The following is a 16,367-nucleotide window of genomic DNA, read 5'->3' as shown; positions in this document are numbered from 1 at the left end:
GGTGAACTTAATTCCTATAATCAGGAAGGGAGTTTGATGAAGCAAAAGGGTATCTGAACGTCTCCAGGAGAAAAGCAAGAACAGAAAAACATTACATTTCTCTTTCTTTATCATGTAGGCCTCGTTTGAAGCAATTTTCCTATATTAAACTTCTGTAAGAATGATTGACTACATGACGAATTTAAATTGAATTTTCTCATCATATTTAAATAAAATAATTGTGTGTACAAATCTAGCTGCAAAGGATGCATGCAGTCAGGTTCCTGTCTGTCTTGTTTTACTGCCTCTGTATCAGAGCTCTGTGGAGAGATTTTGGGAATCATCTCTCTATACTTTAAGGGGTGACCCGTACAGAATGCACCACTTTCAGTGTGAGCATATAAACTTGTAATATGTTTCCACAAACATTTATGAGAATTAAAGTTAACCAACCCAAATGTTCTGAAAAAAAGCAAACAAAAGGGGAACATTTTATTTTTAAATTTGATTGAATGCTCATAATTTTTGTAGTATTTGCCCACCTCTATTTTCTACGTAGCTATTGTGTTGAATAAGGGATTAAAAGAGTTAACTGTAGATTTACTTTACTTTTGTAACTTTACAGATTATTAGCTGAGACACACACACACACAAACCCCATTAAACTCTGCTATGGAACTCACTGCCAACAGAAATCGGGTTGAATCACATCAGTGAACTACGGGCCATCTTGGACTCCTTTCTGATGCCCATCTTCTGCTCCTGGAACTAATGATGTAAGAATAATTCCTCTAAACAAAGTGGTTTAAATCCAAGGGTAAAGGAATGGAATTTGACTCCTCCTCTAGAAGACAGGGATATTCTTCTACATTTATCTAATGTTACACTGACATTCTGGTGATGAGTTCCACATAAATGCTAACAACCACTGTAGAAAAAACCCATAGAGAAAGAAGTCTGAGTACACCACTACCTTTTTAGAACAGTTGTAATTTCACTAAAATAGGAACATAATTTAAAGATTATTCTCTGATGATTTACTCATGCAAACTGCACATACAAGAAAACAGTACAGTTTGTGAAACATATTCAAATGTAAAGACTCGAAATGATAAGTACAGAAGTAGTGTGACATATGTCTCAAAACAGAATTCATTGTTGTACAACTAATAACTGTTTTCTCTATTTGATGAACACAGACATGTTTATTATGGTTCTTTTCCCAACCCCATTCGTTAAATGCTTACATGTCTCCTCACACTTATGTAGACTAATTTTACAGGCACAACAGTTTTATTAAAAAAATTCACTTGCATAAATAAGATAAAAATGCCTAGTGTTTAGGAGAGAGAATGAAAATGTAACCAATGAGGTTTTACCTAGTTCATCAAAATTACAATGAAAAGTAGTAACTGTATAGCTTTCCTGCATAATTCACATTTTGTGCCTTTGAGATAAATTCCTTTCTCACAAGACTTATGGCATATTTTACCATTGTGGAATTTTTCAGTAACTAACTTTTCCCCCATGAAACTAGTAAAAGTATTTAACCATATGGGTTTATCAAATCAAAAATTACTTCCTTGTTTTTAAAACACAAAATATTTAGAATTCCTATTATTTTCACACTTACACCACTGAAATGCTATACACACAATTCAGATATGTCTTTGTCCAGTTTTGATTACAGTATGGTTGTATATTATACAAAGTATGTTCTTCCTCTGTATTATCAATTTCATTTTTAAATCTATGAAATGTATCTCATAAGGAATTTGATAGCACAGATTTAAAAGTGTAGCATGGAGAAGGAAGAGAAAATGAACTACACAACCCATTATAAATGCATTAAATCTTTGTTATATACATAATGGAATCCTGACTGCCCAAATTTGCTACTCTTTAGCTATTGTACAAAGTCTTCTGACCTGAAAGCACACATCTACTTTTTTCCCCCAACGTAATCTATTGTAAAATATTGTACTGTATTTTGAACATGAGTACAGAATCCAAATAGGTAATGGCACATTTAAAAAACTCAATATCCTGCAGATGATTGGATAATGAGAAAAAAAGTGTACCTACAATCATCTCATCAGAAACAAACATACATCATGGAATGTTAGTTAGCCAAGTTCACACAGTAAATAACATTTTTAAACTGCGATCTATCAGCCAGCATCACATTGAAGGCATCTTTAAACATTCAAGCAAAGATTGCTGGCATAAACTACTGAACCATTCTCACAAACATACACACCACATTATAATTACATTGTTTCCAAGATATGGTAGATACTGATTTTTCCACGAGAAAGGTATCAAAATTTTGCTACTAAAAGATGACAGTGCTTACACAAGAATTAAGTACAAGTTAGCTTGCAAATACAAGACAATGACAAAGAAGAAGGAAAAAAGCGTTGTTTAACAAAGGTTTTTTAGGCTTTTCTGGCATCCATACTTGTGAATGAGTAAACTCCTTAGTCTGTGATTCAAAAACCCACAAAGTATCAAGCTAGTTATGAAAATTATTCCATATTTGATAACCCTGTATTGTACAATATCTTTTTACTGTTTCCTACTAGCTTAACCACAAAGGGTATTTGTAGACCATTGTTTTGACAGCAGAAATAAAGCTCCTCTTTTAAAATTAAAAAGTGTTGAAAAAATTGGCATCAGTTTTTAAAGAAAATCTAGTTAGTAATGACCCTCATCTAGTTAGGTATGTGCATAAAAGTACTGTATTTCCCTATACCATACTGGCCTTGTTAAACAATTTAAAAAAAAAACCCAACCAAACAAAACAGTTAATAAGCCAAACAAAACGCTACACATGATATAAAGCAAACATTTTCTCCCAATGTTCTTTCTCTCATAATGTGCAAAACAATAAAAAGGCAAAAAGACTAAAAGCAAATGTACTGTTACTGTCTTTTTCTCTTGCCTAGTGCTTTATGACCTTGCTAACATTTCAAAGTCAATAGGGACTATGCAGAACTTTGGTATAAAATGTCACATAATATTACTATCACAGTCTTGGAGATGCACTTTAATAATTCACCCCAATGTTGGTTGAAATAATACCAAATTAAAAGTGAAATAAACCACATTGTACTTTACACACACTTTACACATTGAGCACAGAAAATAACTAGTAAATCAACTTTTTTTTAAAAAAAATCCATCTTCTGCAAGGAGACTAGAAACCGCTTTTCAGTCTCCTCTTCATCTGCCCATCTGCCAATCTTTAAAGCCAAATTTAAATTTGAATTTTAAAAATGAATAATCTTAAGCTATATATCTTTTTAGATGGAGACTGGTCTTGATTTCCCTTTAAAGTCACAAATGTATATCTAAGAAACTGTTGCAATGCAAGTTTTTAATCAACTTCCTGAAGGCTGTGACTGGGAAGGTGGAGCCATAACAATCTGTGAAAGCACTGGCTCTGTACTCTGGTCCGCCATCTGGGTGAGAACTGATGTGGCTACGGCTTCTGCCTTGGAGGTTGAACTTACTCCATTGGAAGTGCTGACAGAACTATGCTGAATAGCTTCTGTATGTGGACTATTTGGCACAGAAATGTCTTCAGAACTATCATCTTTATCTGCAGCTAAAGAAAAAAAATCACTTGCTGTTTTTTTCTAAAATATGCATAATATTTTTTCAGATAACAATAAGAGTCCTGTAAATAATCACAACTAATAGCACATATAAAAATACATTAGTCAAACGTTTATTTTTAGTATAATTGCTTTATATATAAAGATGAACAAGTAACTTGCTTGTATTTTTTTTATAAACAAAAACCAGGATAAAATGTTAGAATATTTATGAACATAGGTACATTTTCAAATTATTATTCCCATCTATTTAAAACCACAGTTAATTTTGGTTGATTTTCCAACTAATGCAGCGACTGATGACTATAACACCTGAGTCTAATGATGCACTCACATGAGAACAACAACAGTCTATAGTTTATAGTCTAAATGCCACCAGCTGTTCTATAGTTATGTGAATTAATTAGATTCAGATTTTTTAAAAACCACAAGATACTGCATTTGACTAGTAATTCAGCAAGAGAATCATTCTCAGTTTGATAATTAATAATGTTTATGAAAATCACTCTCTGTAATACAGTAAATTACTATTGCTCAGTTTGACAATAAAGTTTTCAATATGCAAAATCTTCATTATTTCAACAGGGTGAAATTCAATTCGTGTTGCTTAGCACTTAAATATCTGCCAATAAGAGTTAATTAATGCATGACATAAAAGTCTTTAAAAATCAGAAGATATCTAAAAACTACTTCTGTTTGACTTGCTCTGAATCAATGAAGTACTCAAATGAATTACCCATAATTTATGATCATAAAACCCAAGTATTTAAAAAAAAACTTTTCTTGCTGTGCAAATTTAGTGTTTTGTTTTGTTTTTAAATACAGAGGCACAATTTAACAGGAATTATTCTTTCAATAAATGCATCAGTTATATTTTACAACACAGACTTTTCATTTAAGGCAAAGTTCATACATATACACACGTGTGTGTGTATATATATATATATACACACACACACACATACACGTGTGTATATATATAGGCATTTTAGGAGATAACGAAGCCAATATGAGAAGTGAAATCCATTTAATAGATTATCTGATAAACATATATATTTAGATGAGAAAATTGTTTAGACATTAAACTTTTAGTTTATTTTTACAGGTGATAACTGGTAAATTAATTAGTGTTTTAATTAAATCTCTTCTCTATTTTTGATTAGTCAGATTGTTGAACAGACATTATCAAGTGATAATAAATTGTGGCAGTCAAATTTTTACCTGTAAGTGATATCGTTCAGATAAAATAATCTCAGTTCACAACAGGTTTTTGCTCATATAAAAATGGAAGGCGTGAATGATAAATTTAACTGCAAGATTTTTTGGTACCATCCCAAGCTTCCTAGAATGTTACTTGAGTCTCCTGTGACAACTCCCAAAGCATTTACTTTTTACATTTAATAACTGAAATGGAGACAGATACCTGGCTAGAACTTAAGGAGGAAAAGAGCTCCGTTCTAAAACGGTGCAATCAAAATAGACTTTTACTGAATAGGGTATGCATAGGAAAACTGAATCCAAAACTAAAAAGGATGACAAAGACACAAATAAAGTGTCCAAGGAAGGATACATCAAAGTTTATGATAATAACGAAGAACAAACACTGAGCACGGATAACAAAAATACCTTGAAGGTAGATTATTGTGGGCTGAGGTTTTTTCAATCCAGGAATACCAGTTGCAAGAATGAAAATTCACTGATGAGCAAGTCAATTCCACAACATAAGATCTTTATTGCAGTCCTTTATCCATACTAAGAAGGGATTAGTTTCAGAAACAGAAAGTAACTGTTTACACAGTACTGCTTCAATAGAAGCAAAGTCAGACAAACATGCAAGTAAGCAGCCTTGCAAATGTATTCCAAAGAAATGTTAATTAGTATAACAGCTTAAGAATGGCCATACTGGGGCTCACCAATGGTCCAGCTAGCCCAGTATCTTGTCTCTGACATCAGCCAGTGCCAAATGCTTCCGAGGGAATGAACAGAACAGGGCAATTTTGAATGACCCATCTCTGTCGTCCAGTCCCAGCTTCTAGAAGGTGGAGGTTTAGGGACACTCTGATAATGGGCCTGGCTTATAGCCATTGATGGACTAATCCTCAATGAATTTAGCTAATTTTTTTAACCTTGTTATATTTTTGGCCTTTACAACATTCCCTGGCAAAGACTTTCAGAGATTGACTGTACATTGTGTGCCAGAAGTACTTCCTTTTATTTGTTTTAAACCTGTTGCCTGTATGACCCATAGTTCTTGTGGTATGTGCACAGCTAAATAATACTTCCCTGTTCACTTTCTCCATATCACTCATGATTTTTTAGACCTCGGTCATATCCCCCGGCAGTCATCTCTTTTCTAGGATGAACAGCCCTAGTCATCTTAATTTTTTCTTGCATGGAAGCTGTACCATACCCCTAATAATTTTTGTTGTCCTTCTCTGCATCTTTTCCAATTCTAATACATCGTTTTTGAGATGGGCTGAATGGAACTGCATGCAGTAATTCAAGGTGTGGGCATACCATGGATTTTTAAAGTGGCATTATAATATTTTCTGTTTTATCATCACTTTCCTAATAGTTCCTAACATTGTTAGTTTGGGGGGGGGGGTTGTGTTTGTTTTTACTGCCACTGTACAGATGTTTTCAGGAAACTATCCATGACGACTCCTAGATCACTTTCTTGAGTAATTAAAGCTTGTGTAGACCCCATCAATTTGAATATACAGTTGGGATTATTTTTTCCAAAGTGCATTACTTTGAATTTAATATTGAATTTCATCTGACATTTTCTTGCCCAGTCACCCAGTTTAGTGAGATCCTTCTAACTCTTTAGAGTCAGCTTTGGAGTTGTATTATTATTTGCAAATTTTGCCACCTCTTGTTCACGCCTTTTTCTAGATCATTTATGAAAATGTTGAACAGCACAGGTCCCGGTACAGATCCATGGGGGACGCCACTATTAACCCTCCTCCATTAAGAAAGCTGACTGTTCATTTCTAACCCTTTTCCCCTTCCTTTTAACCAGTTACTGACCCATGATAGGGCCTACCCTCTTATCTCATGACTATTTTGTTTGCTTAACAGCGTTTGGAGAGGGAACTTGTCCAAGGCTTTCTGAAAGTCAAAGTACTCTGTCAATTGGATTACCCTTGTCTAAGAGATTGGTGAGCCAGGATTTCCCTTTATAAAAGCCGTGTTGACTCTTCCCTCATCTCCCCCCTCCCACAAACACATCACGTTCATCCATATGTCTGTTCATTCTCTTCCCTTCTATAGTTTTAACCAATTACCTGCGCTGACGTTCAGCTTACCTGCCTGTAATTGCCAGGATTGCCTCTGGAGCCTTTTCTAAAAATATGAGCTACATTAGCTACCTTCCAGTCATCTGGTACAGAGGCTCACTTAAGAGACAGGTTACATACCAGAGCTAGAAGTTGTGTAATTTCATATTTGAGTTCTTTCAGAACTCTTGGGTGAATATCATTTTGGTCCTGGTGACTTTATACTGTTTAATTTATCAAGGTGTTCTAAAACCTCCTCTTCTGACACCTCAATCAAGCACAGTTCCTCTTACTTGTCACCTAAAAAGAATAGCTTGAGTGTGGGGATCTTCCCCATATCCTCTCCAGTGAAGACCAATGCAAAGAATTCATTTAGCTTCTCCACCATAGCCAAGTCTTCGTTGAGTACTCCTTTAGCACCTCAATCATCCAGTAGCCCCACTGACTCTGGCAGACTTCCTGCTTCTGATGTATTTAAAAAAAGTTAACTTTAGTTTGAGTCTCCTTAGCTAGTTCCTCTTCAAATTCTTTCTTGGCCTGACATACTCTATTTTTACATTTGATTTGCCAATGTTTATGCGCCTTCCTATTATCCTCAGTAGGATTTGACTTCCAGTTTTCAAATGATGCTTTTTTGCTTTTCATTACTTTTACTCTCCACTCTTTATCCATGGTGGCATTTTTTGGGGGTTGTTTTCTTTTAAAGTTTGGGATAGACATTTAGGTTGAATCTCCATTATGGTGTTTTTTACAGTGTTTATGGAATAAGTCCTATTTCAAGAGTGCAATGCTGACCCTTTGGAACGGACTGCTACAAAATTCCTATTAATCTAGATAGCATGTTTTTGTGGACTTTGTTCCTTTTTTTAAATGGATGCTTCGAACATCAAAGGAGTCAAATTATATCAAGATAGGAGAGGAAGCTCACTGACTGGTGGCTGTTTTCACACTTATTAAAAGATCACGTGGCAAGGGAATGCAGCAAGAGAAAGAAAAAGGAGATACAACAAATGGCTTCAAAAGCTGTTCAAGTCCCTAAACAGGACCATAGCCACCCAATGTGGGGAACACGGATGGAGGAAGGGAAAGGGAGAGGGAGAGAGAGAGAGAGAGAGTTCAGTGTGCACCATGTGTAATGGTCACATCCTTGGTATTCCATACCCCATTTCCAGCAGTATATAAACCTGTATTGATGTAAAACCGAATGAAAATAGAGATATGAAGAGGTTACAGATTTGTCCCTGAAAAACAATGAAAACTTCAATGCAATTTCCTGCCTTTTACAAAATGAAGAGATTTAAAAAAAACGAAAACATTTTATGAAAAAAAAAACAGGAGAGCTATGAAGTGTCCCTTTTCCCTTGGAGAGAATAAGGAGGCAGTGGATGGGGCATCATGGAAGAAGAGGATGTACAATGGGGACTCCCAGCTGACGCACCTCTTCTTCCCTTGTCGGGTGCTGCTGTTACTGCTCCACTCATTGACAGAAAATACTCAAAGTCCCAGAAACTTCTCAACCTATACACCAGCTCCTTTCGCTGCTCATACTTCAGAGTCCCCTGCCTGATGAGTCCTTCATATCACTCACCAGAGAGAAAACAGAACTCTGGTGGACCTTTCAAGGGCCAGCAAATGGTGCTCTCCCTCTACTTTTAGCAGAGTGGGGGTGGGGGGGAGCTGCATCCTCTGTTTCATATCCCCTCCCAAAAGACACCACATCCCTTGAATTTAACCCCTGAAAAGAGTGCAAACTTTCCTCTGAAGAGCAAAAAATTTTACTCAGTGGAAATAGAGTGCACTTAGAGAACTACTTGACACTAAAGGCAACCTTTTTCCTAAGTCTGAAGTAGGATATGGAGGTGGGAAATTTTCCAGAATATAAAAAAGATAGAATTGCATTCTGACACACCTATTGAACAAATAGCCTTTTACGTGCCAAGCCATTAGGGCTAACATCTTGAGATCCAAATGTAGGAATAGTTGAATCTGGAAGCCACCATGACAGGGTGGCATGGCAGAGTAAATTTGTTCAAATTCAGTGGTCTTGATGGGCTCCAACTAAAAATCAGAAAAAACTGCAGGATCTACAAGTGGACACAAAAGTAGGGGCCAACTTGCGACTGGTGCACTGAATCACTGAAAAGCAGAGATATTTATCACATAAATAGGTGACTTCACAATTCTTTTATGGCTTGCTTCATTTTGACTATCTTCTTCATAGACAGGAGGGCTCTGCCCACTCACTTTGGAAGTGGGCTACCATATAGACTAGACTGTGTTGGAAGTAGGGTATTCTGAAGATATTCACAACAAGCTTCAAAGTATGGGGGAATACTTTCTGTATACACTAAAAAGTATTGCTACACACCAGTCCAGGGGTGGGCAAACTTTTTGGCCCAAGGGACACATTGGCATGCAAAACTGTATGGAGGGCCAGGTAGGGAATGCTGTGCCCCACAAACAGCCTGGCCCCTGCCCCCTATCCAACCCCTCCCACCCACTTTTCCTGCCCCCTGGACTGCCTGCCCACCTCAAAGATCCCTTCCATCCATACAACGCCTGCTCCCACGCTCGTTCTCCCCTGACTTCGCCTCCTCGGACTCCCACCGCCCACACTACGAACGTCCGCCCCAAGATTGAGGATTTTGTCTCACCCAGGCACGTACACTGCTTCTTGTCCCCCGATTGCCCCCTCCCAAGACCCCTGCCCCTAGCTGCCCCTTGGGACCCCAGACACTATCTAAGCCTCTCTTCTCCTTGTCCCCAACCACCCGCCAGGACCCCATCCCCTATCCAACCCCACCTGCTCCCTGTCCCCTGACTGCCTTGATGCCTATCCACATCCCCACCCCCTGTCAGGCCCTCTCGGGACCCCACCCCTAGCCAATTCCCCTGTTCCCCATCTCCTGTCCTCCCCGAACCTCTGCCCCATCCAACTGCCTCCTTATCTCTGTCCCCTGACTGCCCTCCAAGACCCTCTGCCCCATATCCAAGCCTCCAGCCCCCTTACCATGCCACTCAGAGCAGCATATCTGAAGCCGCACCTCCTGGCCGGAGCCACACGTATTGCCATGCTGCCCTGCATGAGCGCGCAGCCCCGCCGCCCAGAGCGCTGCCCGTATGGCAGCATGGCTGCGGGGGAGGGGAGACAGCAGGGGAGAAACCAGGGGCTAGCTGCCCGGCCAGGAGCTCAGGGGCCAGGCAGGATGGTCCCGCTGCCGGATGTGGCCTGCGGGCCGTAGTTCGCCCACCTCTGCACTAGTCAGTCATCCAAATGGGAAAAAATTGCAAACATTTTCTTCCGTAAGTGTGGTATGACTAGAGCTGGTTGAATTTTTTTGTCCAAAACTGGAGATTTGGGTCAATCAAAACATTTAGGAAATGTGTGAATTTTGCTATACCTTTTTAGTTGAAAAATTCTATTAAAAAAACCTGAAAAAGTAAAGCAACATTTTCATATTTTCTAAATGAAAATTGTGATTTTCCTATTTGAAATGATTGCGTTTTAGATTTCTTTCAATTTTATTTTAAAAAGATAAAGCTCAAAAGTGAAATGAAATGTTTTGGGTCAAATAAAACATTTCACTCTTTCCAATTTTTCTTTTTCCCCCAATTTTTCATTTGCTGATTTTTTTTTTCTGGAAATACCAGCAAACTAAAAAAGTCAGTTATTCACACAGTTGTGACAGCTTGTATAAAGTTGGTGCAAATGCACAGAACAGACAGATACTTCAGATAATACTGAAGCATGAAGTCTCCAGAGATAAAACCAGATACTGCTGGTGCATGGAGACAAAGGGAATGTTTAGGTCAACATCTAGGCAAATCTATGGTAGCCAGAAAATTCTCTAGAGTGGTGGCTAAATCACTGAAGGGGTTGACTTATCCTGAACAATTTGTAGGCAATGGATTGACATAATTATTATAATGGCTAGACCCCAATTGTTTCTTTACAATTAACTAGAGCAGGAATAAAATAATTTGATTCAATCGTAAATGAATTATAGCCCCTATTTTTATTAAGCTTTACGCAAATACAATCATCTAGTGTTCTGGAAGCTTCCTGAATCTTTACAAACAAACAGAAGTAATATCCTCACACCTACAGCTCTCCAGCTACTCTCTGCCCCATCACAACTATTCATCCTCCCTCATTTCTCCCCATCCTCCACACCAAAAGACTATACATGCTTTGCAGAAGTGTGTTCCTGAAACTGAGTCTGAGATGGGATTATGGATAGCAAACACAGGTTTCTCTTGTAGATTACACATAAACAAAATTTTAAAATTTTGTTTAAGTCTTTAAGGGCTTGGTTCAAGACGTTTCCCAAACAATTGACCAGTAGCATATCTGCTTGGGAAGGACATGAATTTATACTTGGTCGACAACTCTTGCGTTGCCCCAAGGTTTCCTCCAAACAGCCTCATGAAATGTAATCACTTCTCTTTTTGTCTCTTCTGGTTTCTCAGTCATCATCACCTCTCGGAAGCAGGTGAAAGGTACTTAAAGTAACTGAAAATGCTAGCAAGAAAGAGGGACCTTAGTACTTGTGCTTTTCACTCTATGTGAAGCAGAAGTTGTTCAAAAGATCTTTTAAAGATACTTAAATAAGTGTCAAAAAATTCTGCAATGTCATTGTTTGCTTGTGCCTGTTGAAGTGCGTTTTAAGTGAAAGACCATTAAACTGTATATCGAATTGTTAAAGTCACGTCCGCAGGGTATAAATTAACTGTGTCTCAGCAGCACACGATACCTTGCACCGCAGGAGCATTCTAATTCTGCCTCTTTGCCTCTTCTATACCACACATGATAAGAAACTATTTAACACTTTTTAAAAAGTTCAGCTAACATGGTCATACTGATGATGTAGATAGAGTATAACTTTTTTAATTTGTTTTTTAAAGATTTGAAGTTATTTTCTATTCACGCCACAATCACAAACATTAACTAAAACCATTTTAATCGGTCCTTGCTATGATTCATCATATATAGTCTTGCACAAGTCACTTTATGTGTATGTTGCCCCAATATCTGTAAAATTAAGATATTTAATTCTCTCAGAGCTATTGTGAAGTGTTTTGGACATAACACTTATACAGAGTGAGACAAGAGTTCAGTGTGTATGCGCATTCTTTATCCACTTACATACCTAGCTCATCCCCATGGCATATTACTCATTACACGAATCCTGTAGATCATTATTTTGTGTGGCACTGTGCCAAAGGCTTGACAAAAATACTAATTGAACTATGCCTGAACATTCCCTTCTGAACATCTTTTTATACTTCTTTTAAAATGTAATTCCTTTTTTCAATGAGAGATATTTTAGCAACTTTACATTCTCTGTTCTGGTTAGTAGTGAGTTAGTTTTACTTAGACTTTTATAATGAAGACACACCTAAGAACTTCAAGATCTGCAGCAATTTATAAATACTGTATCATTTTTTCAAGTATTAAGGTCAACAATATTACTAAACATTTAGTTTTTAGTATTTTAATAAAAAATTCTTAATTTGTAATTATCTGCCAGTCTATTTAAAAAATGCATATGTTCAATAATTTTTCATGTAAATCTAGAGAAACATATGTATCTTCAAACTATCAAAATTCAAGAAACCTAGCTTGTTCTGGAAAACCATGCATGCATAATGGTATCCCCTAGTAGCTTCTATATGAAATTATATTGTTATGTCAGATGGGAGCCATAATGGTCTCATCCCTGCAGCAATCATTGTTAATATAAATCCCGAACATATTTCTATATGGTTCCAATTTACTCCAAGATGCTATTTTCCATCCTGTCAAAATGACTGGAGATCAAAGGACTAAGATTTATAAGCTCAAAACTGACAAAATCAGTGTTCTAAATATATATGGCAACAGAGAGCTGCTAAATCTCCTGAATCTTTTAAATTAAAAAATATTGCCCATTCTGATGAAACTGCTTACAATGACTACAAGTAAAGATGGTGGCCATTAAGTTTTATCGCAAGCACCTGAGGAACTGTTTGCATGCAATACAAAATGTTCCTTTATTCTCCTGAATTACTGACACTGGCAAATTAAAATGAAGTGGCTACATATGGCAGAAACAATCTTCACATTTACAAATATCCTGAAATATCACTAAATCATAAAAACGAAAGCTGTGGGTTATATATTATGAATGTTGCTTAATGCATTCCCAGCTCAGTTATTTGTTACGAATTTGTGTACAATGGACAAAATTGGCCATTTATTCTACAGCAGCAGCTGGTTCTAGCTCTATGCATCATATCCAAAAAAAGAAGTTAGAAGTAAGAAAAGCACAATTAACCTTTAAAATGCCTAAAAAGTGAAAAATTAAGTGAACAAATTTCATTTCCTTAAAATTTTACAGTTTTACTGATTTCATTTTAACTTGAGAATTCTTAGTCCTTCACTATTAGAATCCTGTTTTAAAAATTCAAACATTTTAAATTCTTATGACAAACAACAGTTATTTTAAGTCAAAACAATCTCAGGGACAGCATACAGTAAGAGCCAGGAACCTGCATCTGATTATTTTAATGGGTTGACTGATCCTGTATGTGCTAGTAAATAAGGACAGCTGTTACCCTCCCCTCAACGGAAATCTCATTATGAAATGGAAGAAACAAGGACCTTTCATCTTATTTAAGATAATGCATTACAAAGATTGTTCACCATATACTGTCAATACTTTAACTGCATATACTAGAAGCAGCTATTGCAGCTTATAGTCCTTTAGTATTAATTATGGGTATACACTTAGTTTTGGTTGGTTTTTCTATAATGTCTTTAAACTTCAGATAATCTACAACATTTTTTAAACTGAATGCATTTAGAAAAATAGCTTCAAAATATCATACATTCATTCCTGTCTTGCAATAAGCTTGCAGAATTTTATATATTTATTGTTAAATATTATAGCTGCACTTCTCATTTTTAATGGTTGCTCAGTTCACTTTGGCAGTATTTCACTGATGCAGCCTAAGGCTATAGGTAATGGAACATTACTCACTCTGATAGCCAGATTTCTTCTGCATGGCGGTTACAGGGCAATCTTTATGAGCCAGAAGAAGCTGTTTCAGCTGTGCCACTTCATTTCTCAGCAGGGTGACTTCATTCTAAAGGAGAAGAAAGTTATGCACTTTACCAGGCTCAGACGACATGCATTTTAGAGGTAAGTATTAACAGTCTTAAATTTTACAAGATCTTTGGATGTTCATTTAGGGGTAAACAAAACACAGTACACTTTTCCATGACTTTAGGACACTTTAATGTTAAACTATAGATATAACTTGTAAACAGATTTTTTTAAATATATATAATAAATGCTATTACATTTATTGTATTACATTTTGTAGTTGGTAGACTGCAGGTTCTACACATAGTCCAATTCACACAATCAGACTGTTGTAAATCTCTTCTGGATGATTTTGTAGGTTATCTTTCAAGCAAGTAAACCTAATTTTAACCACCCACAATATAACAAATGTTATAACCCCGAATATGCTCAGTGAGTGTGGAATGAATTTTTTTTATAAACACATTTAGACTCTATAAAAGAGAACCTCCTCACAAAATGTAACAGGAATGATAAGACAGTGATCTATCAATTTTCAGATTTTATTTATCGTAGCCATTAACAGGAAACAATCAGTATGCAAGAATCAAGTAATGGGTATGAGAATAAACCCACTGTAGGAGAGAAGAATTAATACTGATACACTTAGATGCAATGTAACCTAGTAGAGCACTAGACTGGGACTCAGAATAACTGGATTCTATTCCTGGCACTGGTACTAGCCTGCTGGGTGACCCTGGGCAAGTAATTTCACCTCTTCATGCCTACACTTTCCTATCTGTAAAAAAGGGATAATGACACTGGCCCTCCTTTGTAAAGCACCTTGAACTCTACTGATGAAGAGCCTGATAAGAGCTATTGTTATTATATTAGACAAGAATCAAAATTAAGAACAGCATGACATTTTAGATGTAACCATTTTTACTTAAAAATAGTTACAAACTGTCTTAAGCTTAAGTTGTCTACAAAACATTAAGTAACCTGTCAATATTTGCTGCTCCCATATCTTTTCAAAACGTATTTTCAATGCAAGTTTTGATGGGTTAATTTTTGCATCAAACAAAATTCCTTCATACAAATATGCATATTAAAGAGGAGTGACTTTTTGGTTATTGCCAGTGACCTGTCCGAGACTTTTACTAAAAATATCCGTGACCAAATCATAGCCTTACTTATAGTAAAACAGACAACAGGGTATGTTTTATTGTTACAGGAATACAGTATTCTTCAATATGTCTGTAAGGCACAGAGGCAATACTTAGAATTATATATAATGTTTGAGATCTTTTACCAAGGAAACATATTGGCTGAGAAAGCCATCCACAAAAGCAAACAGAATACAGGTTTTAAAAGATTGTACGTTTGGGGAAACTGATGTAGAAGAGCTTGGAGTAAAGAGACTTTGCCCATTTAACTGAAAATATTGAATGTTATTGAGGTGATGCAATTAATAGACATTTGCACTACATATATAATAAAATAGAATAGTATCATTTAAAACCAAGAAAATGAAGGTAGCAATGGGAATTATACACAACAATTTAACTTAAGAAGCAGATAGAATTCTGGACTGTACCAAGAAAGGTTGAAGTAGACCTTATTTGTATAGAAATGTGTTTATCAGAAGCTAACAGAGAACATGCAGTAAAATATATATTATGTAGAAATTACATCAGAAAGAATATAAATTCTCATCTTCCTATTTCGATATGTATTGTTCAGAGTCTTCATTCTAAAAACCCTGTTAAATTTACACGACACACACTGTATGATATTTAAATTTAAGACATCTACTTATTAACGTTGGTGAAAGACAATTATTTTTGTTCAATAGCTCAACCACAACTTTCAGTCTTTATGAAATCAGTCTATTTTTAGAAATACTGTAGCTTAATGATGTCAACAGTAAAATTCAGCTGAGCAGGGCAATTTAGGTATTAAACAAAATATGAACTATTAAACCCTAGCATGCAGTCTGTAAAACTATGCTAAGGCAAAGCTCCAAACTTATTACATTTACTATTAAATAGAACATAAGTAATCATGGGTCATTACTGCCCACTATGCTGATCAGCTGTGCCAGGCTATTGAGTGAAGAACTATTATGGAAATGCAGGATTGATTAATGTTTTCACATAAAGTACAGTTTAATTATTTCTTTGACATTCAATTTTCTTTACAAGTCATTCTGTTCTTCACAGTTAACGGTTTTGGTTTTGGCAGACAGAAAGAAATTTCTTTCCCCTGAATTCACTATTACTGGGTTAACTCTTGACAATCTGGAAGCCAAAAGCTTCCTTGTATTTTTTTTTTTTTTTTTAATGAAGAAAATCTCTTCGTGTAGCTATGGGCTTAATAATGCTAACAGATAAAAGTTACAGAACCAGTTACCTGTTTACAGA

At 36.2% G+C, this 16,367-nt stretch overlaps 1 protein-coding gene across 10 annotated transcripts in view; it reads right to left on the bottom strand.

Moving 5' to 3' along the window:
* Positions 1 to 446: 446 nt before the first annotated feature.
* The window catches only part of ATF2 (activating transcription factor 2), a 99,957-nt gene continuing 84,036 nt past the window's right edge, over positions 447 to 16,367 (bottom strand). For 9 of the 10 annotated variants that reach the window (XM_075070092.1, XM_032784537.2, XM_075070096.1 and 6 more), the window contains 2 exons: positions 13,900 to 14,005; positions 447 to 3,589 (listed from right to left, as the gene is read on the bottom strand). In XM_075070092.1, the coding sequence (XP_074926193.1) occupies positions 3,363 to 3,589; positions 13,900 to 14,005 (333 nt within the window). In that variant the 3' untranslated portion in view covers positions 447 to 3,362. Of the gene's footprint in view, positions 3,590 to 13,891; positions 14,006 to 16,367 lie in introns of those variants that run through there. The other variant, XM_075070098.1, reaches the window with a different exon arrangement.

This window comes from Chelonoidis abingdonii, chromosome 10, assembly GCF_003597395.2.
Source record: "Chelonoidis abingdonii isolate Lonesome George chromosome 10, CheloAbing_2.0, whole genome shotgun sequence".
NCBI classification, from domain to species: Eukaryota; Metazoa; Chordata; order Testudines; family Testudinidae; genus Chelonoidis; species Chelonoidis abingdonii.
The sequence above is the reverse complement of the archived record's forward strand: the minus strand, read 5'-3'. Positions and strand labels throughout refer to the sequence as shown.